General features: G+C 47.7%; 2 protein-coding genes across 3 annotated transcripts in view; both read right to left on the reverse strand.

Annotated features, from left to right (window-relative positions):
• Nucleotides 1–5,561: 5,561 nt before the first annotated feature.
• TOR3A (torsin family 3 member A) lies at nt 5,562–15,000 on the reverse strand. Its single transcript, XM_015570124.1, has 6 exons — nt 14,660–15,000; nt 13,703–13,816; nt 12,852–13,117; nt 11,290–11,468; nt 6,695–6,819; nt 5,562–6,331 (listed from the first exon to the last, which is right to left on the reverse strand). The coding sequence occupies exons 1-6, from the start codon at nt 14,949–14,951 to the stop codon at nt 6,081–6,083; spliced, it is 1,227 nt and encodes a 408-aa protein (XP_015425610.1). The 5' UTR covers nt 14,952–15,000; the 3' UTR covers nt 5,562–6,080.
• A 7,141-nt stretch (nt 15,001–22,141) lies between these two features.
• Nucleotides 22,142–23,691, reverse strand: part of FAM20B (family with sequence similarity 20 member B) — a 33,891-nt gene continuing 32,341 nt past the window's right edge. For both annotated transcript variants that reach the window (XM_015570137.1, XM_006754512.2), the window contains one exon: nt 22,142–22,729. In XM_015570137.1, coding sequence (XP_015425623.1) covers nt 22,498–22,729 — 232 coding nt within the window. In that variant the 3' untranslated portion in view covers nt 22,142–22,497. The remainder of the gene's footprint in view (nt 22,730–23,691) is intronic.

The following is a 23,691-nucleotide window of genomic DNA, read 5'->3' on the forward strand; positions in this document are numbered from 1 at the left end:
AACTTAGGCATTTATAAATATGGAACTGCTAAATGACTGTGTGCAGGTTCAGTAAGTGTTTTACTGAAATTGTAGCTCAGTGTTGAATCACTTCAGAAAACTAGGGACCAACTTTCTGGTTTAATTATAATCATTAAAAAGTAACAGTGGGCACTCACTCCACAACAGAGAAGCTCTTCCAGGCACCTGACTCAAGAAGAAGGAGGCCCTGTTGGTTGTGAGCCTTTGTCCGCTACACGTCCAGTCATCTAGCATCTAAATGTGGCGGCAGCAGACACATTGCCTGTTGATGTTGACAGTGTCTTTTTTAACCTGTGTCCTGCGTGGGTTTTTGTTGTTGTTGTTTTCCTGCGGGGCAAGGGGTTTGGGGGTGAGAGGAGATTGGATGGCTATAGAACCAGATCGTTTTAGGATTTCCTATCAGTTATAAATGAGCTTGACATTCATCATCCATGTTTATTTTTTTCTAAGAAGAGTAGCTGAATATAAGTCACCTGTTAGATGATAAAATACCCAAGAGTAGACCGCATTGGTGGCCACTTTGAGTGACAGCTGCACTGTATTCTGACATCTCCTATTCCTTTCCATGTTTGCTACTGATGTCATCACTGCTCTCAGGCTCTGTTCCCACATTGGGCTGACAGGATTGTTTTGTTCTTGATGACTTCTGGGTTTCAGCATCTTGCTTGCATTAATTTGGGATCCATCTCTCTGCCCTCAGCCTTTATGACCAGTCCTCTTTATGTAGGTGGGTCTCTAGACAGAAGTTTCTAATGTATTTGTTAATGGACTCCAGCTGACTATATCTCTGTCATAGCTTCTGTCAAGCCAGTAGCTCGGTTCTTTTGTAAATCCCTGATTCAGTTTGAGATCTGTGGGAGCAAGAGAGAGAGAGAGAGAGAGAGAGAAAGGCAGCCCCAAGGGCACCTGACAATCCAGGAAAGTAGCTGGTCACCACAGCCTCGTCACAGAGGAAGGCCTTGGGCTGGTTCTAAAACATGTCCTACTGTTAACAGGATATTTATATCCTTGGGGTAGAGTTTCAGTTTTCCAACTCCCAGACTTTAAAAAAAGTCTAATGTAAGGTTTGCTTTTTCAGGCAGGTCAATAGTGCCTGGTGTAACAGTTACCATTACCTGCTCTGTACCATGGGCCTCCACTGCCCACCCCGTTCTGTGTCACTGGGGAAGCATGGGTGATTTCAGGGCTTCTCAGTAACTGTTCTCGCTCCAGCCTGCCTTTCGTGGAGTTTACTGCAATGTCCAAAAAGATGAGCTTCTGTTCTGGTCCTGCTGCCTTTGATGCCACCCACCTGAGGTATATGTTATATCTTGAGATAACGTGTATGCAAGATGACTCCGTGTCCTAGATCCAAAGGATGGGAAACTGGGGAAGGCTTCACCTGTGATTATCAGGGTAGGACAATCCCATGCTGCTCCCTGGGGAGAAGGCCTGGCAGCGCATCTTGCTTTTAGCTGACTTGGGAGGCGTGGAGATGACTCTGAGAGGATTGTGCCTTCAGGGATGGGTTTCATGTGTTCTGCAGAGGAAAAGACTTGTCATCCCGGTTGAAATTGCAAGTTGCTGAACTGGTAGAAATGAACATGCTGGTTGTAGTGGCTCAGAGCCCTGGTCAGGGAGAGTCCCCATGTGGAAGTTCTCCCCACACGGGCCACTGCTCTTCTCTCCGTCCTGCTGGTATGCGGGGGAAGGATGCTCTAACTGCACCCTTCCCTCCCTCCAGGTCACTCACTCCTTTGCCCTTATGTACCATTATACATTTGAAATTGTTTACCTCTCCTAGAAAAAGTATATCCTTTAACCTCCTCATAGGTGAGCAACCTGAACACAGTAGCAAGGCCTTGTTAACTCAACCTGCAGTCACAGGTGGTGTGTGAGCAGATCTTCAAACCTGCAGACCCTCTAAATCGGGTGGGAAACCTTTTTTCTGCCACAGGCCATTTGGCTATTTATAACATCATTTGAGGGCCATACAAAATGATCAACTTAAAAAGTATGTTGCTATGGGAAAGCTTCTAGATTTATTGAATTTTTAGTCCTGCCTGTGGTTGCCTTGGCAGGGCCAGACCAAATGGTACGGCCGGCTGTTCCCCACCCCTGCTCTGAGGAAAGGATGGCTCCTGTAAGTTGAAAGGCTAGACCAATACTGTCCGTAGACCACACCTTATACCGCCCTGTGTCTGTTCTTTGTTCATCGTACTGAAAGCAGCAAGTTTCTGGGTCCCACATGTCACTCATACTTCTGAGCTGTACACACAGGGCTTGAGGTCTTAGAGCATTCTAGTTAGTTTTTTTGGATATGGTGGAAATGAACTGTCAAATGCTAGCAGACTTAAAGGAAATATAGTGTCTGGTTGGAGCTTGTTTAGATTTGCTTCTGAGTCAAGATGGTTTTAAATCTTGTGTTTAAGCACCGCAAACTTTAGTTGGAGAATGGGACTTCTGGCTAATAAAATAACCATGTGTCAGGATAGTTAATTTCAGCAGTTATAACAGTAACACAGGTATGCCAGATGTCTTCAGGATTCAGAAGATACTGCAGGAGCGGCGTTGCATCCCAGCCACTATTCTGTATGGTTCAGAGTGGCAGCACTGCCCAGAGGCAGAGATGCTTCTGGTAGATGAGGCCTGGATTTTCTCCATTGACAAGCTATTTTACACGATGGCCACTGTTTTTGGAACGCTTTTATGAGAGAAATTTTCAGAGATTTGGAGAAGTCATCTTGATTAGGCTGATTGTCTTTCAGAGAAATTAGTATTCAGAAGCTGGAAAGGACGATGAGGTACTCATAGCTATTTAGGGCGTATGCTTGAAAACCCTCACATCTCAGGTCTGTGTAGAGGGAACATGCCATGTCCACGTTATGTGCGTACCCTGTTGTCGTGCTAAGAAAGGAGGGGTAAGAAAGGGAATTAATCCAACCCTGGTTGGTGTGTTTGCCAAGAACAGGATGCCTGAGCTGTTGGTCTGTGCTCAGAGCCTGTCTCCTGGGTGTACCCCATACTCTTCTTTCTCTGCAGTTTGATTCTGTGACTGTCAGTGGAGGAACCCAGTTTTATGTTCACTTGGCAAAAGTAAATTTGAATATTTGTGGTGGTTGACAGAATTTTGTCCTAAAACATAGGCTTCAGATTCTTTAAAATTTGTTCAACGTTTATACCAAAGGTCACGCTCTGCAGGTGCATGTGTGTTGGGTCCACATGAGGGTGAGGTCTGGAGGGCCTGGCACTGTGCGCGTTGCTAAGGGAACACAGTGAGACAACACGGGATGTAATGAAAACACATCAGTCATGGGTCACACTGCCGGTGTCGTCAGGTGTTTGCTCTTGTTATTGTAATATATTTTCAGGTGTTTTGTTTTCTAATTTAATTCTCTCGCCCTGTTGTCTGACTGTGAACTGCTAACAGTGTTAAACTTGATGTAAATAAATGAGGCCCTTGAAAGGGGGATGCTGTCTGCCTGTTGTCTCACAAGGCTTGCCAACTTGTGTTTTATTTTAATAAAGGTTGCAATATTTTATTGGCAAAGGAGGCTTTTGATTGGAGTGTTTCTCCCATCGTTTTAACTGACAGGGAATCTGAGCAGAATTTGTCTGTGTGGAATAGATGTCTAAGGTAAAGAAGCTGGGTTTAGCAATCATCCCTCTGGTACATGCTGTAGAATGTCCTCGGTGGGGGTGAATACTTCTCCTCTGATGGATTCCAAAGGATCGTCTGGAGCCCAGCTGGTACATCAGGTGGGTAAGTGTGTGTGTGTGTCTGTCCAATGTGAGGTGACTATAAAATGAGACGTAATTCTTTCCAAGTCCATTTTGAGGACAACTACAAATAAGTTCTAAAAGTGTTTTGAGCCCAAGCAGCATGAAAAGAATAAGTAGAACCTCACTGGGAACATCCTGTTCTTTTTTGACTTGATTTCCGAGTATTTTAACAGTGAGCCATTGCTTTTAGATGTCATGTTTCACTGGGTAAGAGTAGGGTGCGCTCAGGTGGTGCCCTGTGAGGTCATTGGTGGCTGTTAAACATCAGCTTGTAAACCTCTCACTCCACCTGCTTTGGCTGAGTTCAGGAGAACCTTGTTCTAGTTTTCAGAGACACGTTGTGCTCTTTGCCCTGCCTCGTATTACGGGGACATTTCCATACCTGAAGCAGTAGCATTTGCTGAGGAAATTTTATCCTTTTATTTTTGTAGAGGAAATCTGGAAATTGTTTTAGGAACAAGTCATTGAAGCACAAGAGCTGGAGTCGGACTGCCTGGGTCGAACTCCCCTCTCCTGGCTAGAGCTCTGTGACTTCCCAAAGACATTTCACCTCTCGGAGCCCGGTTTTCTTTTATCAAACAGTGAGGGAGTTGGTCCCTAAGTCACCGTGTTCAAGATGATATGACTGTAAAGTGCTTAGCACAGGGCACAGCACACGGTAAGTTCTCAACTGTTGGTCACCCAGCCAGGGCTCCATGAACTAGAATGGAGAAGGGCAGCCTTGGCTTACAGTGTCGTGTCAAAACTGACAGCAGTTATACTAAGTTTTTATTGTTCTGTTACCCGAGCACTTGATCAGTATTAACGAGTTTAATTCTCACAGCAACCCTAGTTGTAAGTTGTGCTCACTTTGACAAAAGTGGAAACCAAGATTATGCTGGGGTTAACAGCTTCCTATCATCGCAGTGGAATGTGGCTGAGCCAAGGCACTCGGGCCACAGAAGTGTTCAAAAGCACGAGTTCCGCTGTTTGCCTTGTTCCCCGCTGTACGAGGTTTAGACCTGTCGTTAGGACATGAGACATGGCCGGCCAGTGCTGAAAGGATGTCCGCTGTGACACCTGACACCATCGAATGTACCTCTTACAGTGGAAATTGCAGTTTAGAGCTGGGTATGTAAGAGGGTCGGGTGGCCTGCACGTTCCTCCCCAGATGCTCTAGCCTGAGACAGTGAAGACACCGGCCCCATCTAACCGGTGCAGCTCGGTCAAGTTTACTTTTGTCCCATGAGTGGTTTATTTGACTGTGCATTGGGGACCTGCTGTGGCTCGGGCTGGGTGCTCCCTAACCAGGAGGCAGCTATTTGAGTGAGTGAGGACTGTGCAGTGTCCCGTGGGGGGAGAGAGATCTGTCACTGCACCTGGGCTCATGGGGAGAAGGCTGGGGAGGGCTTTAAATGAGAGGCGACACTTGAGGTGGTGACAAACCCAGCGACCTGCATGTAATTCCGAAGTGTGCGGGGAGAAACGTGAGCACGCCTCAGTGTCCATGGCACAGTGTGCATGTGGCCATTCGGTCCTTAAAAATGCCTTTTCTCTTCAAAGCTGGGAGCATGGAGTGACATTTTCTTACAGAAGAGCAATATGAAGGACGCTTTTTCAGTACGAAGTTGAAGTAAACCGGCAGACCAACATCTGGTGTCAGCTCGGTGAGTCCCAGCATTTGCTGGAGTTACTCCTCCCCCCGCCCCCCATCAGCGTTACCTGGCATCTGGCCTGGCATCTGGAATTTTGCTGAGTGAACAGGATTACTAGGTCCTACTAAGAAAGTAGGCTGAAGGTTTTAGCAAAATAGAAAATTTTAATATTTACATATGGCACAGTGATGTCAAGGCCCCTAACTTTAAAAATATTTTTTTTAACCTGCAGAACAAATCTCAGCCTACACTGACATGATTTTTTTAAAAATTATTCTGTACCTTTTTTTCCCCAGCCCAAGGCTCTCCTATGCTGTGCTCACAGATATAAGCTGCTCAGCTTCCCTCTGAGAGTAACGGCCGGAAAGGCGGCCCCACCCGCCACAGGTAAGACAACTCCTTTTCCCTTCCTGTCATTGAGAATCCTGCAGCCTCAGGCCTCACACCCAAGTCCAAGCAGCTGCAGGCAAGAGCAGAGATGCTAAGAAGCCCCTGGGATGAGTTTCTCTCCCACTTGGCGCTCTCTAGCCACCTGGCCCACATTTCGGAATGTGGCTCTGGCTTCTGATTTAAGGCCTTCCTTTTATAACCACATACAGAGCGCTGGGCGTCTACTGGCCCAGCCAGGGTCCTGTTAGGCAGTTTCAAGTTTTCATCTTGCTCTCAAGGCAGGAAATAGTTAATTCTCTGGGAAACAGATTTGCATCCCTGAGAAGAAAAGATTTGTTCCTCTTTGGGGACATACACCATCATCTTGGCAATTTCATCCAGTGCCTCTTCTGTATACAGGAGCTCCTGGCTCAGGAAAGCATCACGTGCACACAGCCTCACGTGGTGGTACTCCAGCGGCAGGAAGGGGACAAAGAAGTCAATCAGGTTTTCCTTCACAAGGCGGCTGTGGCCAAAGCCACTGTCTGAAATGAAGACCACAGTTACATGGGAACCTGAACCCAGCTGGAGGGTGAGGTGTCCTGACCCTAAGGCCTGGGCAAGGCTTGCTCTCAGGGCCACTCCAGGAGGCCTGTCTGCTCTAGAAAGGGTGCCTTGGCTGACACTGGATGTGTGCACAGATGCGGCAGGAGTGGGACATGGCAGAAGGTAGAGCCACCTTCCCTCTGACTGGAGGCCTAGCCCCAGGGTCCACGGGCCACTGCTCTCAAAGCATTTTCAGAAAAGGAGTGCAGCTTTCTTGGCACTTTTCTTGTGCCTCCCTGAAGTTGATGAGATGATTACAGGGTGTGTCCTGTGGTCCTGAGTATCCGGTGGGAGTCAGTTACCTGTGGACGCCACAATCTCAGCCTGGAGGCCGGACTCCAAGTGTTCCATCGTGATATCCTCCCGGGACCATCCAGCCTTCAGCAGACCCAGGACCACCTCATTGATGACATTGCCTCCAAGGTTACTAAAAGAGACAGGAGCTTGTTAACAGTTTCATCTTTCTATTTAGGCTTCAAGTGGACGGCTTGACACTGAGGCCACTGCACTGGAAGAACAGAAGCTGAGGTCTGGGGCCTCCTCCTGCAAAGGTCTGTACAAAAGAGGCATTGTCCGGCCTTGTCACCCTGCCTTGCTCCCTTTGGACGAACACAGACTGCTGGGTGCCGGGAGCCCAGAGTGGTGCTGAGGTTCTCTCCGTTGACTTCCATGTGTATGTGACTCCAGGACAGTGTGGCAAGTGCTAATGTAGGAGAAAACTTCAGAGGGAGGGGAAGTTTAGGAGGCACAACTCAGAGGGAGAGTGAGAAAGGTCATTAAAGAAAACATCTGTTTGGCTTGAGCTGCCTCGCCCTAATGGAAGTGGAATATAGAAGGATGGCGACATGTGCCTATGACATCATTAAGCAACTAGAATTTCAGGTCTGAAGCACAGGAAAGAGGACTGGGTTAGAGACATGGAGAAAAAGGGTGAGAAGAAATCTTAGTGGCACCAACAGGGACGCTGGGAAGGAGGCGGGACACCTGGAGTTGGCAGGGCTGCCTCCCTCTCTTCCCTCCCCTCGGGCTCCTGCAGCTCCCAAACCAACCAGGCTCTCCCTAGGAATTTCTGCCTGGCTCTCTGAAGCTCCCAGGTCCATTAACTCAAGTGTCTGTTCGTTTGGGTGCGGTCTGTGTGCCAGGCTCTGGGGCACAGAGCAGCAGCTGACTGGTTCCATCCATGCCTAGCAGGTAAGCTGACCATCTAGCCACGTGACCCAGTGCCTCCTTGCCCAGCTGGCGGGCCTGTCAGCAACAAGGGGAGTCCCTGTCCCATTGCGTAAGTTCAGCTGCATGCAGGGAAGCTTCTGCCCCAAGGCCTGCCAGGGAGGTCATCACAGCCGATGCAAGTGCAGCCACTTGCCTGTGCAAAGACCTGCCCACAGATTGCCCCATCAAGGGCACGGGGGGCATGTGTAGGACTTGCGTACGCGGCCCCAGGAGCACAGATTCTAGTGCCTTCCCCGTTTCTGCCCGGAGCCATCTACCTGACACGAAGTTTCTGGAGAGCAGGAGCTTAGCCTGTTTATGTGACCACCGTGCATAGCACATAGCAGGCGCTCAGTGGATAGTTTTGTCTCCACTTCCTTCCAAATTTCTCCTCCTGTTTTGTCCTGCAGCCATCATCTCACCATGACCTGGGCCCCTTCTCTGTTCACTCTCCTAGTCCTTAGGAGCTGCTGTGCTGGCACCAACTTTAGACAGGGGTTGCCTTCCTCAACCTGCTGACAGGGTCTGAAGGGACTGGTCACCTCTAGCCCTGGCTCTGGAGTAGGGCAAGATGTAATCTCAACAGCCCTCAGAGCCCCATAGGCCTTTCCAGAATGCTAATCTCTGAATCTTCATTTCCTCATTTGTAGACAAGATACCCTCCTTAGGTTCTGCAGTCAACATACATGCATTTTTTTCTTCCCTGGGGTACAAGTCCTTCCTTTCTCTTCTTTTCCTGACAACAGTGCAGAGAGAACAGCCATGAACGTCCCTCTCTACAGCTGCAGTGAGAAGCGGACGGTCCCTTTGCTCTCGGGAGTTCCAAGGCCCTGCCTGTGGCCCCCTGGAGCCTCCCATGCTTGTAGAGTGGGCGGAGGCAGGCAGTGTGCGTGTTCTGGCCCAGAAGACTCGGCTCTGAGGGCTGAGGGGGTCTAGCCCCACACCCATGTCCTGTTTCAAGCACCGCCTCCTCCTGCCATCACACTCCACCCAGCTGGTCAAAAACCACCACCAGCTTCCCTCCAACAGCAGCGCTCGGAGATGTTTCAGGATGAAACTGCTGTGAGTTGCTCACACTAGAAGTTTGAATCAGCTATGTTTTTCTTTCAGATAGAGGAGTCCTTACACATTCTAGAAATCAAGCCCAGAAACTTGTTAAAGAGAAAAACCAGAGGCACTGTGCTAAAAGCCCCATGGCACCAAGCCTGGACTTCTCTGGTCAGTACCAATGAGGTAACCTGTCACAGGCCCTCTTCCATCACCAGCGGAAGCTGGCCCTGCCAGAAACAGTCCTTTGTTTTGCCAGCTTTCATGTCCTGCCCAGTTTTGCTTATAAAAAGCATTCGTTGTCCAGATTCTCAGAGCATCTGTTTACTAGATGGGATGCTGCCTGATTCAGGAACAGCTTAATAAAGCCTATTAGCTCTTCAAATTTACTCAATTGAAGTTTAGTTCTTTAACAGATTTAAATACACTGTCTTTCCTTACCCATCACTAAATAACTGAAACCTTCAAGGTTTAAAGGGTGGCAACCTTGCTGGCCCTTGGGTAGTGGTATCTGGCCCACCTGCCACCGGTGTGGGGTCCTCCTCCCTGAGGGCCCACAGGGCGCCTTTTCCCTGCCCTGCCTCCACCCATTCATGGTCTGTCTAGGTCACTGGAGGGGGTGGGGAAGGGCATGGAGTGGGGGTGTCAAGACCAAAATACTACAATGGCAAACATTTACATTTGTTTAGAGATACAGCAGGGTCACCTTAGAAATCCTGGCACAGGTGCTGAGAACTGGGCCGAGCCCGTGGGGAGGAACAGTCAGGTGAAGGGAGAGGAAGGAGAAGCTATGCACAAAGTCAAAGGATTTCTACAAAAGCAAAAGAGAATCACGAGCTGGTCACCAGAATCCTTCCATGGGGGAAGGACTGGTGTCTGCAGCAGTAGTTCAGAGGGTTCCCTGGACACCCACCACCTGGCAGGGCTTACGTGGAGAAGCCATAAGGAGCCTCCAGGCTGCCTCAGAAGGTGGTCAATAACACAGAGCCAATCATATCAGCAAATCTGCTTTTCTCTTAAAACCACCTTGGTCAGCCTCCTGCCCTCCACAGCTCATCCCTCACTCTCCAAACCTGTAAGCACCCTAAAGCTGGGGGAAATCCCCTAGCAAGCATGTACTACCATGGGGAGGGAACAACTGGTTTGTCTTCCACTGAGTGCAAGAAGCGGCTTGTGAAGCATTCCAGTTGGGCCAACAGGGACCCAGACTTTAACAGACCTTGGGCAGTACATTCCCAGTTGGAGCCGCCATAAAATAAGAAGGTTGGACAAGTCGATTTCTAAGCCTATTTTCAGCATAGCCTTTTCCAGAGCCTGGAGCACAGCACAAAACAGGAAAGGTCCTGTGTGGTGGGCTTGCAAATGGGGAGAGACAGAGCATTTCTCAAGTAACTTCCTCTCATGATCAGAGAAGAAAAAGACTTTTCCAAGGATGGGGAGAGAACACACCATGTTATAGTTAGTAGGAAACTACCCTTTGGGTCTACATTAAGAATTTTCCAAGGTAGTTTGTACTTCATTTTGAACTAATTTGCTGACTTGAAAACTTAATGCCCTACTAAGAGGGGATTCCCAGTATATGAATTACATTTCAAACTATATTACAAAGTTACAGTGTGATACTGGCATGAAAACAGACCCATAGATCAATGGAATAAAACACAAAACTCAAACCCACACGTATATGGTCAATATATGACAAAGGAACCAAGAATAAATTAATGGGAAACTAGACCACTATCTAATACCGCACACAAGAATGGACTCGAAATGGATTAAATACTTGAATGTAAGATCTGAAGCTCTAAAATTCCTAGCAGAAAACTTAGGTGGTAAGCTTCTTGGTCTTGGTAATGATTTTTTTGGATCTGACACCAAAAACAAAAACAAGCAAAAATAAGTGCGACTACATCAGACTCAAAAGCTTCTGTACAACAAAGGAAACCAACAAAAGGAAGAGGCAACCTACTGAATTGGAGAAAATACTTCTAAGTCATATCTGATGGGTTAATATCCAAAATATATAGAGAACATAACTCAGTAGCAAAAAAATACACATCCCAAACAAGCAGATTAAAAAATGGGCAGAGGATCTGAATAGATATTTTTCCAAAGAGGATATACTGATGGCCAACGGGTACACAAAAAGATGCTCAACATCACTAATCATCAGATGAGACATCACATACCTGTTAGAATGGCTGTTGTCAAAAGGATGAGGTAAATGCTGGTGAGGATGTGGAGAACAGTGAACCCTTGTGTACTTGGTGGGATTGTGGACTGGGGGTCTGAGGGGAGGCCCACCATCCTGAGAACAATGCGGGAGGCTGGATGAGAGGCAGCTGCTCTTCCCCACGCCAGTCCTCTGAGTTTGTACTTAGCTGGCCATTGGGGGGGAGGGGAGTGGGGACCACAGTCCTTCAGAAGTGCCCTGGGGTAGAACTGGGGCAGGAGCTGGAGACTTAAGGCTACCCGCCCCCGGCGGTGACACCCCAAGCAGCTAGGTTTCTATGTTCTCGACTACAGTTGTATTGGTTTCCCTTGTGGAAAAGGGTCTGCGGTCTAGGAGAGCACAGAAGCCCTCTATGCACACACAGCACCCAGACAGAGGTTCTCCCTCCTGGTTTTCCTCAGACCTCACCTGAGAAAAAGAAAGATGGTTCTCGAGGACTCAGCCCTGTGGTTCTCCAGGACCTGGCGTTCCAGATGTGGCCCGAGGGCCTCCAGCAGTCCTGGGTGCAGCTTCTCAGCCTCATCAAAAATGAACAGGGTCTGGTGGCAGTGCTCCTGTGTCTTCCTCACCTGTTCTGTCAGCTGCTCCTGCACAGAATACAGGGAGCAGCTGGGGACCCCTGGGAGGCACATTCAGCCCGGGGGGCCCTGGTGAGGCTCCTTTTACCCTGGGGAAGCACCTGCAGTGGATTGCGTAGGGCTAGGTTCTACCCTGGAATTACCAAATTCAAACTTGTGGAGGTGGGGCTGGCCTGGGAGAGGGAGAAGGAGAGGGCCTTGCCTGCCCTTGGTAACAGACCCTGCTCCCTCCCCTCCAGGAAGAGGTCCCAGAACTAACAGCCAACTCACCCTCCCCAAGGGGTGGGAATCAGGCTCTGATACAAGGGTCATAGGTAGAGACAAGCTCAAGTGCCAGAGGTGGCCACAGTCCCATCTTGAACTTCCAGGATCAGAGTGCCCACTGGGCTAACTCGGGGAGGAGCCTGGGAAGGACCTATCTGGGTCTACGTGGCCTTCTTGGAACTGGGGCTCCCCATTCAGGCAAGAATAGTTCTCAGTTGAAAAGATGCCACTTTGTGGGGTTCACCAGATCAGGGCCAGCTCTGCCCCACGGTGGGGTGTTTTAGCAGAGCCCACACTCACTGTTGCCTCTAGCCTTCCTGGATCCTGACTTCAGTGCCCTGTGACCTGAGTGTGTGTGTGATGAGATGTATGCGGTGTGAGTGTGTACGTGTCATTTTTCATGGTGAGGAAGCCACAGTCAAAGCCAGCTAGATTTTCTGGGAAGGCCTGGCTGACCAGCTGCCTGCCCTTAGGACAGTTCATCCTAGCCTGCCCTCCGAGGCCACACTGAAGCTGCCAAGTGACTCAGGCAATCCCTCCTCAAATGCTTACCTAATCTTCCCAGGTTAACGCATTCCAAATATTTGACCTGAAAACCAGAGACAGACTCACCTCTGTCAGGCTGCAGTGGGGTTTTGGTCATTGTCCAGCTTGCTTTAAATACTACATCTCAATGGAAGAAACCCAAAATAGAGCAAAGACAATTTTTGTCCCTCCACTTGTTGGGGGAAATCACTTATGATATGAGAGACTTCTTTTAAAAAACAGGATTTGCAACTTTCCACTCTAATGACAGTGACATCACACAGCATAGGGAAAGGCTTGCAGGAAGCACACCGAAATGCTAACTGATTCCACTTTTCCTGTGACTTCCACTATTATCACAGAAAATTAACACACGGAATCTTTTTAAGCTCCGTGTCTGTCGGGGAAGGAGACAGCTCGGGACGAGTGCTGTGGAACATGTCTCTCGTCCACGTGTTCAGGGCCTCATCTGTGTGGAGTAGAGGTTTCTGTGGGTTACAGGTTCTGTTGAAATGGACCCTGTCTCCCAAACCCCACACCTGGGCTTGTCCAGGGCCCATCGGCCAGCACAGAGGGCTGCGCCTCGGGCCGTCCCAGCCTCACCTTGTACAGGTCCACATACTGGGGGTGAGGGAAGTGGATCATGGTGATGAAAACCTTGACACAGTCACTCCTCAGCCCGTCCCGGTACAGGTTCTCCGCCAGCAGCCGTGCCACGAAGTTCTTGCCTGTGCCAGACCAGCCGTGGAACGACAGAGCCAGGGCCTTGTCTGGCCGGGGCAGCTCCAAGTAGCTCTTCACTGTTGTCAGGACCAGCTCCTGGGCCAGATGCTGGCCGTGCAGTCGCACACTCAGGTCCGACTGAAGGCCTAGGGGTAGGAAAGAGGAGGCCACAGTGAGAGGTGCACACAAGTGCAGTCCCCACCAGGCTCAGCAACAGCCGAGAGAGAGAACACCTCTGAACATCACTGAGGTGGGATCACTTTGGCCTCAGAACAAGCCATTGAGCACACCTAGCAGCAGAAGGGATCCGAGGGCTATTTTCTGAAGAATTAGAGAAGTCACCATTGGACTTAGGGAGAGAATGGATTCATCCTTTCTGAAGGCCCTGAAGACCCCCAGAATGGTTGGGAGAGTCCAAACCTCACACCCCATGCTCGCGGTCACTCCCACCTGGAAGTTTCAGAACTCCCTACATATTTCATGGGACACTCATTTTATTCATTTTAACTCAATTCAGTAGACACCTGTTGGCAGTGTGTGCAAAATCATCTGGTAGGCTGGCTCTCAGCCATGAGGCTGCAGAGTTTGGAGATGGGGCCATGGTGGGGACAGGAGAGAGTGCTGCCAACGGGGGGGAGGATGAGGAAAGGTCCCCTATACCTTAGCCATTCCCCTGAACTGCCTCTCCTTCCCCCAGATCTCTATCCCCTTAGAGGTATACAAGGTCCAACCTGTGAAGTTGTTGGAGACCCTGCAGTCCCCATGGTCACAGCAATCCCGGAAGCTGCAGTACCACGTGGTCAGGATATCCAGGTACTGCTGGCCCAACAGGGGAAGGCTCCAACCTGGAAAAGGGGGGGCTGTGAGACAGACAGCATGGGGCCCACAGGGAGCCTGCCCTCCCTGCCCATGTGGTTCTTCCAGTCCTTTGCCCTCCCTCCACAGCCACTCTCTCTGCCCTTCCCTGGACCTCCCTTGTGCCTGGGTACGAGTGGACATCTCTAGCTTTGCTATTGATGCAGCTCCAGGAAAGGCTCGGTTGACTCAACAAACATGCCCTAAGCACTGTGCCAGGTTGGCCAGGAGCCCAGAGCCCGCCTGCGAGGAGCTGGCCACCTAGCTGGGGACAGGCAGCTGGTGATCATCGTTCTTCCTGCTTGCTCTGGATTCCAAATCTGATCATAGCCAAACCCAAAGGCCTCTCACTCTTTTGCCAAATGTTAATTTGAATATACCCAGCATTAGCAAAAACAAAGACCATACGCTGGAAATCAGAAATCTTTAAAGATGTGTAGAGCGCCATTACAGTACTATTACCAGATCTAGAATTGTTAAGAGACCGGAAAAGCCTCAGAGATCATCTGGTCCACGACAGGGACAGAATGGGAACTAGAACTCTGGTTGGGGCTCCACCTCCGTCAGCCACAGAGGAGGAAAAGGGACTTGGGATGTGCCCAATGGCATTTTAAGCCATCAAGGCGTGAGCTATCTGGAGGAGTCGGCTACCAGCCAGGTAGACAGGACAGCCAGGCCCATCCTCTAAGACGGCTGTGGCAGGGGCGAGGCTTCCCGGTCCTCCCGGGACTGGGCAGCAGAGTCAAGGTGGCTGCTAAGGTGCCTGCAGGGTGATCCTGAGGCTGCTGGCCCCGGGCAGGTGCGCTGGGGCACATCTCACCCCCGGGTCTTACCCAGGGCCCCCGCGGGGGCCTCCTTGTCCAGCGAGCAGGTCTTGGGCCACACGCGGCAGCTGAAGAGCGCCCAGTACCGCCTGGAGAGGGCGCCGGCCGCCCTCACCCACTTGCGCAGGTCCCGGAAGGGGAGGGACGGCCAGGCTTGTCCTGAGCCGGGCTCCTCGGCCTCCTCTCCGGGCCCAGCCGGGTCGTGAAGCTCCAGTGCGCCTGCCGGCGGCGGCGGCGGCGGCAGCAGCAGCAGCAGCAGCAGGACCCTGAGCCGGAGCTGGCTCCGCAGGCCGCGAGGCATATCCGGCTGAGCTCCCGCTGCTCCGCGCCCGGCCTCGCTCAGCGTGTCCAGTCCGGGCTCCGGGAATCTACAGGCACCGGAGCTTCCCTTCCGAGGCTGAAGCCAGGTCGGCTGGGGATTGGAGTTGCCGCAGGAACCGCAGCCCCACGTGACCCGGGGCGAGGCGGTGCCCCAAACCGAAACCTAGGCTGGGCGCCGCCCATCCCAGGGGCTGGCGTCCAGTCAGCGGCCTATTCTGAGCTGATTGTGGCCGCAAGGGTGAAGTGGAAATGGCCCGTCATCACCCTATTACTTTCTGGCAGCTCTGCGGGCCCATGGAGGCCTACCCAATGTGGGCACCCTCTGTGCCCGCCCGGTGCCAACCTGTTAGAGGAAACCGGAGCATTCATCACCAGAGGCTGGGTTGGGTCCGCTGCGTGGAGAGGAGGCCCTGAGAGGGAGGCCTGGCTCCTCCACGAGGGGAAAGGAACATGGCAGCTCGTCACCAGCAGGTTTCCGCAGCTGAGCATCAGCACAAGCAAGAGGAAGCTGTGGGCTCCCTGCTGGAGATGTGGGTTTTGGAAACTCGCAGAGCCACGGGGAAATCATAAGGTCTCATGTCGATGTAATCAGGTCTCATTAAAAAGCAGCGCTGTGTGGAATTTCCGAGGATGTTTGCAATTTTTAAGCGCTTGTGACCATGAGCAAGCAGCTTCTGACATCACTGGCCAAAGACCTGAGGGCCGTTCCCCAGCCGCCTTTCCCAGACCACGCGCATCCTGCCAGGTTAGAGTTCAGAAGAGCTTAAAGCATTTTTCTGTCGCCTGACTTACTGAATTCACTGGCCTACAGCCACCTTGTCTTAAGAAGAAACTGCTGTCTAGAGTCCAGGGGACTTGGCTACTGTCATTGGCTCAATGGCTCTGAGGTTGGACTCTCCCGCCAGTAAAGTGAATCCTAGCGCCATCTCTCACTAACGTCACAAGCAAATCTATTCACCTGTTCCTCCCAGTCTCTGCTCCTTCCTCAGCAGCTCACCGGGTCTTCTTTCAGAAATCAGGCAAGTACCTTAGTCAGGATACGAGAGCCAGATTGTAGAGTACTGTTATCTAAGTATATTGTACATCTTAGCCACTCAGAGTGATGTCAAAACTGAACCCAAACCTTCCAGAGAACAGTGCCCAGTCCACAAGTCCAGCTCATGAAACTCTTCAGGGGACACTTACCAAGGAACATGCTATACTTCCTCAGAAATTGAAAACATTAACTTATTCAGTAAATGTTCGAGCGTGAATGACAATCTAATATGCTGGTTAACTGGCCCCTACCATTTTCTGTATGTGACCTTGGGTGTTACTTAACTGACCTGCGCCTTAGTTTCCTCACCTATAAAATGAGGATAATATAAAATAGTCAGTTTATAAAGATGCCTTGAAGATCAATGGGCTAATTCAAGTGCACGTTATCTTTCATGATCACATATGCCTCACCCTGGACAAGGCTCTGGCTGGGTACTCCAAGTCTGAATGGCTATATTTGTACTAGTGAAGTTTACATGTGAATGTATGGTGATAAAATTATTAGAATTAACCTGTGTGTTTTTTAATCCAAATCTTAAGACGAAATAATAATCTCTTTACTGTAACTTTCATGTAGCACTAACTGCTAATTTCTGAGATATTCTGATTTAAATTTTACATTTCATGGGAAATAAAGTAGGTAGATGGCAAATTCTTGGACAAGCAACTTGATTTCAAGAAGACATTTCCTTTTCTAAAAGGAATAGAGCTAAACATTTTTTCACCAGAGTCAGTACCACATAGAAACAATGAATCAAAATGAAAAAGAGCCAGGCCAGTGTTGCTCAGTGGTTGAGCATCTATGAACCAGGAAGTCACAGTTCGATTCCAGATCAGGGCACATGCCTGGGTTGCAGGCTCGATCCCCAGTGTGGAGCGTGCAGGAGGCAGCCAATCAATGATTATCTCTCATCATTGATGTTTCTATCTCTCTCTCCCTCTCTGTAATCATTAAAAAAATTAAAGATGAAAAGAAACATTGAATCCAGTTTTTAGACAGCCTCTAATTTCAATAAACTGCTAACATTTCCTATGGGTTGAACTCTAGGAGCAAATCTCATGGAGGATGGGGACATCTAAAGGCACATGTGAAAATTACAGGCAGCAAAACCTATCAGTGATACTCAAGTGTGGTCCAAGGACCCTCGGCAACAAATTCTGCATCTTAAGAGTCTTGCTAAGAGAAAATGAGCCCCCAGTAACTTTACTATCATCTGAGTGGGACAATCCCCCACCTACTGAAGTCAGTCAGAAACACCATTGGCCTTGAAAACAATCTTTGGGTAAAAATCAAACTATCTCCAAATAAGCTTGGCATGCAAAAAGCAAACTCTGAAAACATAAAATGAATGTTTTCACAACTTGTCTAGATGCCAACGGCTCCTTTGTTTAACAAACAGTGCCATAGAGACATCACAGTGGACTGTGTCCTTCCCAAAGACAGGGCACAACTGGCCAGAACCACAGGAAAGCCTTGAAGGGACATTTCTGGTGGCCCAGGTACTAACAACAGAGCACAGGCCCAGGAGGCTCTGCATTTCTGGAGTCAGGGATTCTACACGCGTGACAGGCCTGGGTCAATCGCTTCTTCAATGAGGATCCTGTCTACCTCTCCCCCTCCAAACACCCATGGTTCTTTCCTGGGCCTTATTTTCATTGTAATGAACTTACATCATTCCTGAGGCATTTGGTACTTCACAAGCAGCTTTCTTCTGCTGGGATTACAGGCTCTCTGAAGAAAGGGAGTCATTACCATCTCGATGGCATCCATGGCTCAGAGCACAATGCCCAAATGTCTACTAAAGAAATCAAATACTTTATAAATCATGACTTACTACGATTACTCCCTGGGATTTATACAGCAACCTACCTTACAAAACCCACCCATGCAGGCAGCCAATCAGTAATTCCCTCTCATCATTGATATTTCTATCTTCCCTTTCCCTTCCTCTCTGAAATCAATAAAAATATTTTTTTAAAAAACCCATCCATGTTATATTAGTAATTATGACCATTCTTGTCTCTTACAACATGAGAGCTGCTAAAAAGTTCTTACAGGCAAACACACTGGGTAAAATTAGCCATAACAGAAGCGTGCCCTCCCTACTCCCCGCTGCCTTTTCAAGCTTTACTCCCAGGCTTTCTGATACGCTTGAGAAGCAAACGAAGCCCGAACTCTCGCCTGGAAAAGGATTGACGTGAGCCCAAAAGAACACTGTCTTAGGCTTCAGCCTCCCATTGGTATTCAAGCACAAATGACAAAAACAGGCACAAAATGCTGCAAATCAAGTAAAAAAGTCTTAAGAACTCTGCTCAGTTGTCTGATTGAGACATGATACTTGATTTCCATTTCAAAAGTTAAAAATCTGGGCCTTTGCTGGTGTGTTCAGTGATTAGAGCCTCAGCCTCTGTACCAGAAAGGTCTCGGGTTGAATTCACGTTCAAGGGCATGTGCCTCTGTTGCAGGTTTGATCCCCGACCCCTGTTGGGGCACATGCAGGAGGCAACCAATTGATGTTTCTCTCTCACATTGATATTTCTCTCTCCCTTCCACTCTCTGAAAATCAATGGGAAAAATATCTTCAGGTGAGGCTTTACAAAAAAAATTAAATTATAAAAAAAGTTAAAAATCTGAGTGTCCTAAGAATTATAATCAGGGCACCTGGTCCTCTCTTCCGTGCCTCTGCAGTACTGCCCTGACAAGTTCTTTGGGATTCATAATTTTTTTCTCTCTAAAGAAGCTGCAAGAATTGAGTTAACTAAATGTACAAAAAGCATCCAAGAAACATCCTTTGGAAAATTTTGGTCCAGTCACAACGTGGTCTGGGCCTTTTGAAGACTCCTAAGGAAGCTAAAGGTCTCATCCATCAGATCCTGTGAAAGTGTAAGATGTAACTTCTGTCCCCTGCTAAAATAGGTAGGAAAATGAAATAGAAAACACAGGAAGTACCCTGAAACGGGGGGAGAAAGAATAAGAGGAAAACATGATACATCAATACTTATTAAAATCTTTATTAATTTTCTTTTTTCAGAATTGAAACCCATAGAACATATTAGAAATTTAGGTGTACATCTGTCTTGTTTGGTGACTTACCCAGCACAACCTCTCTTTGTGCAATAGCTCTGGGAGGAAATCCTTGGTAGATCAAAACAGAGAGTGGTGGTCTTACACTTCCCTTTTAAGCAAATAAATTAGCTCCCCACTAAGTTATTCCCAGTTCCCCCCAAACATTCTGTATTTGTAACCCCTTAGTTCCTTAAAAAACCTGTGGCAGCCCCTACCTTTCAACCCAGACTTGAGAAATTGGAGGAAGAAAAACTGGCTTTCCCTGTACAAGAAGCTCTGTGAAGTCAGGTCTATCTGGCTCTACATGTGCCTCGTGGGCTGGCTCACCAGAGTTGCTCGGTAGGCGTTTACTGAATGAATGATCTCTACGCACGTAGGGTCCACACTCAGCGACTGAGAAGAGAACCTTTCACTAGCTTCAAGTTCTTCAGCAACATAAATCAGTGTTTCCCTGTGTCAAAATAAATACATTTTTTCTTGCTAGAATACATATATGACTATATACACACATATATCTTTACTCACGTTTCCTGAAGCTCAAGCTCCCAGGATACAAGTCAGCTAGCTCACTGACAGATGCTGTATTACCATTACAGAGGTGTGGTCACTTGCTGGTCAAACAAGAATACAATACAGGGACCATTGAGAAGGGAGGTTGAAGGAACATGGTGGATGAGAAGGGGAGACCAAAAGCCTTTTGTTTCGGTTTTGAGAAAAGATGGATTTCTTTGGAAGAACATCGAAAAAATTGCCATGTATAGGATTAATCTTTCCCAAAGTAATATGAAGTGGATGTACCCAAATTCTCCCATTTCTTAAGTTTCATTTGACACATTAATTCTGAATGCAAATGCCTTACTAATATACTACTGAACAAATCAGATCCTGTCTATAATTTGTTTTGCACAGAAAATTACTTATGGCCAAACCCACAATATAGACTCACATTAAAGAACAGTTTTAGAATGAAACCTCTCTCCTCATATTTCCCTACTCAGACTCTGGAATAAACATATTTAAGAAGTAGAAGGAGATAAGGAAATAGCAGTCACTTCTGATTTTCCTAGCTTTATAACATTAAAATGTATTCAAATCTACCTTTAGTTGTCAGCTAGACACACTCTACTTCGAGCTGACCAAAAACCTTTCCAATGACTTGTCTGACTAATAGTGCTAGATTCTAATAAATAAACCATCAAGGGAACAGTGTTAGAAACTTCTGAAGAGATATCTACCTGGTTTTTTCAAATAAAACTTAGTATTTCTGATTTTCAGGGCTATGTTTATGGTTAGTTTCTCTAAGGTTCGCCCAAACATACTTTTCTTGCTTAATCCAATCCTGACTTCGAATATAAATTTATATTCTCAGTGTCATGTAATCAGCACAGTTATAACTTTAACCATTCCAGATCTGAACATCTTTTAAGAGCATGAATTTTTAAACAGCAGGGAAAGAAGGAAATTATTCATTTTCGGCAATGTTTTAAAAAGGGATGAGACAGTTTCAAAGCAGCTTTCTCTCCTGCCCTTTTCCTCAGCACAGTCTTCTGTCTCAACATTATGAATAAAATTCGCAGTCTGCGAACAACTCTTATGCATTCCAGTGTGGCACACTAAGGGACATGTGCTGAAAGAGCACTGATCCATTTAGTTCAGCGAACATTTACCCAGGAGAGGGGGGCTGACATCTTTCCCTCCCTCCCTCCCGCTGGCTCGCTGCTCCTGCGGGGAACGCACTCTCCAAGGTATCCTCCTGATCAACTGGAATTCTGGCACGTACACAGTCAATGGCCTTACAACTGGAATCAATACCGCCTTTTGTCAACATTATTGTAGTGTTTTGTGCTAATACTGTCTTGTAAAATTCAATAATTTTTAAATAACTCAGCCCATTCTTGTGTACATCTCAAAATGTGTATAGAGTACAAAAGTATCCTAATTTTGCTCTTTTAAAGTAGTCACAGGATACTTAGTTATCTTTCAATGCGAGGACGTTGGGACATAAATTCTAAACTGCTTTTGAAAGGGTGGTTGTTTACAACTGGTCTCCAATGGCTGGGATCAACCACACTTAAATATTAGTCCCTGCTTGACAGAAGCACAGAACTGGGACAGCACCCAGACAACACGTGGGACAGCACACAGCGCTGAGGACACACTGAGCGGGCACAATAGGCCTGCCGCCCTCTGGCCCTGTATTTTACTGCAACTGCTTACATGGCACAACCTCTCCTCCAGAACCCAGAACTAAGCCTGTGTTTTAGCAACCTGAAATCTGAGAATGCTAACAAGAGACAGAACACGGGTTAGAAACTCCAAACAAGATTAAATGATGAAATTAGCAGTTGACATAACTCAAAATCTTAAGGCTCTTCCTGGTACAACCTCCTTAGTTTTAAGGCTCAGAAGGCTTAAATCTTTGTTTCCAGTCATCCACATGGCTCAAGTCATAAGTCAGCCCAGCCAGCAGCAGGGTGTACACGTTCATCTGCCAGAGTGAGCTGGCTCTTCTCACAAGAAAGGCACAATCAGGGTTGCCAGGCTCTGGGAATAGCAGCTTCCAAGGCCTTACAGGCCGAGGTGGAAAGTCATCTCAGAAGAGAAACCAGGATGGCAGAGGTCACAAGTAACCTAACTGTTATTCAAGGTATTTTTTGTTTGCTTTGTTAAATGGAAAGGATTTGTCTCCTTTGGGCAAAACAAAGAAATAAAAGTCTCATAAGAGAATCATGCTTGGGTTGTAACAATAAGTTCTCCAGAGACAATATTTTGGTTAATTGAAACACAGCTGTGAGAACGCAAACTTTACTCAGGTACAAGTCACATTAGCTTTTATACACCTTAAGAACTTAAATAAAACCCAGGGGAACCTGCTTTCGCTAATCCAGTCATCTCCCTGATTCCGGTCACCTTCTCTCCCTTCTTCCCTCCTCCAAGAGTCATCAAAAGTGCTGCTGCCTAATCACTGAAAAGCCCAAACATCCTTCCTGCTTTTGTTCTCCCTCTAAACATACCCCCTCCAACAGAGCCTGCCTTTGGCTCCACACAAAATGCCAGGTTTCCACAGGTATGGTCAGAATGAACTCCAAATACCCACTCCAGAACCAATCCCAGCATGAACCTATCCAAACGTCACACCTGTTGTCCTTTGGCATGAGACTTAAGACTGACCAACTGTGATGCTCACTAGAACGGGCAAGGGCCGAGGACGTCACGTAACTCAGCAGAATATTCCATGTTCTGAACTAACAGTCCTCACTTCAGTTTCTACAATGGAAAACACCTATGAAATCCAAGGCCACTCTGTCCCATCACCAGAACTTGCTGCCGGCCATTTCCAATCCATCTCATACCATTTGGAATTGATTGTGCTGTTTCTCTATCTTTGTAAAAAGAAGTTTCAGTTATTCTGTGCTGCAAATTACAAGTGAGAGAGAGGCATCCTGTCTTCCACCAGCACAGTGTCCATCCCAAACTGGTCCGTGCACTGCTTCACAGTGGCCAAGACGCTCAGGAGCCGCTGGTCCACAGCGTCCAGGTGTGGGTCGGACAGCACTGGGGAGATGGGGTCATGGGCCATGGCAGATTTTAAGGCAGACTTCAGCACACCATTCTTTAGGTAATTCAGTCTGTTCCAGGTAGAAACCCGAATGCTGGAAGAAGAAGGTTTCGGATGGGTTACATAAGACCTTTCACTAGTAAAGAGTTTAAAGCCTGCTTGGCAAACAAGAGTAAAGAAATTAGTATGTAAAATACCTCAACTAAAAAAATCAGTATGAATAAGTCACATTATCACATTTTGATATTTTTTCTAGGTAATTAATGAGAGGTAATACAAAGATTTATACATGCTCACTGCAGTGCTATTTATAAAAAGGAAAATGTGAACCAAACTGAATGTCCAACAATTGGTAATTAAGTAAGTTATGGCTCATCCGCTCAAGTAAAATACCATGCAGACGTTAAAAGGAGTAAAGAAAATGTCCATGATATTGGGTGTGTGAGAATAAAGAAGCTGTTTTACTCCAAATTTATGGGGAAAGAAAATGTGTATTTGTACACACAAAGACACACACACACACAAACACAGACACACGATTAGAAAGAAGTCACTGTAGTGTGAACAGAAATTATCCTTACATCTTTTTTTAAAAAATATATTTTATTAATTTTTTACAGAGAGGTAGGGAGAGGGATAGAGAGTTAGAAACATCGATGAGAGAGAAACATCCATCAGCTGCCTCCTGCACACTCCCTACTGGGGATGTGCCCGCAACCAAGGTACATGCCCTTGACTGGAATCGAACCTGGGACCCTCGAGTCCGCAGGCCGACGCTCTATTCACTAAGCTAAACCAGTCAGGGCCAATTTTCCTTCTGACTCCAACTCTCTGTGAACTGAAAGGTGATCATAATCCCATATAATAAAAGCCTAATATGCAGATTGTTCCCTCAGGTGGTGGTTCAACCACTTGCTATGATGTGCGCTGACCACCAGGAAGCGGCATGGAACAGGATGGCGTCGGCCACACAGTACTGACAGCAGGCTGCAGTGGAGGCGTTGCCGGCCCCAATGAACCCTGATGAAAGCGGGACTGCGGTGGGGGGGAGGAGCA

The sequence above is a fragment of the Myotis davidii genome, unplaced genomic scaffold (assembly GCF_000327345.1).
Source record: "Myotis davidii unplaced genomic scaffold, ASM32734v1 scaffold591, whole genome shotgun sequence".
NCBI lineage: Eukaryota > Metazoa > Chordata > Mammalia > Chiroptera > Vespertilionidae > Myotis > Myotis davidii.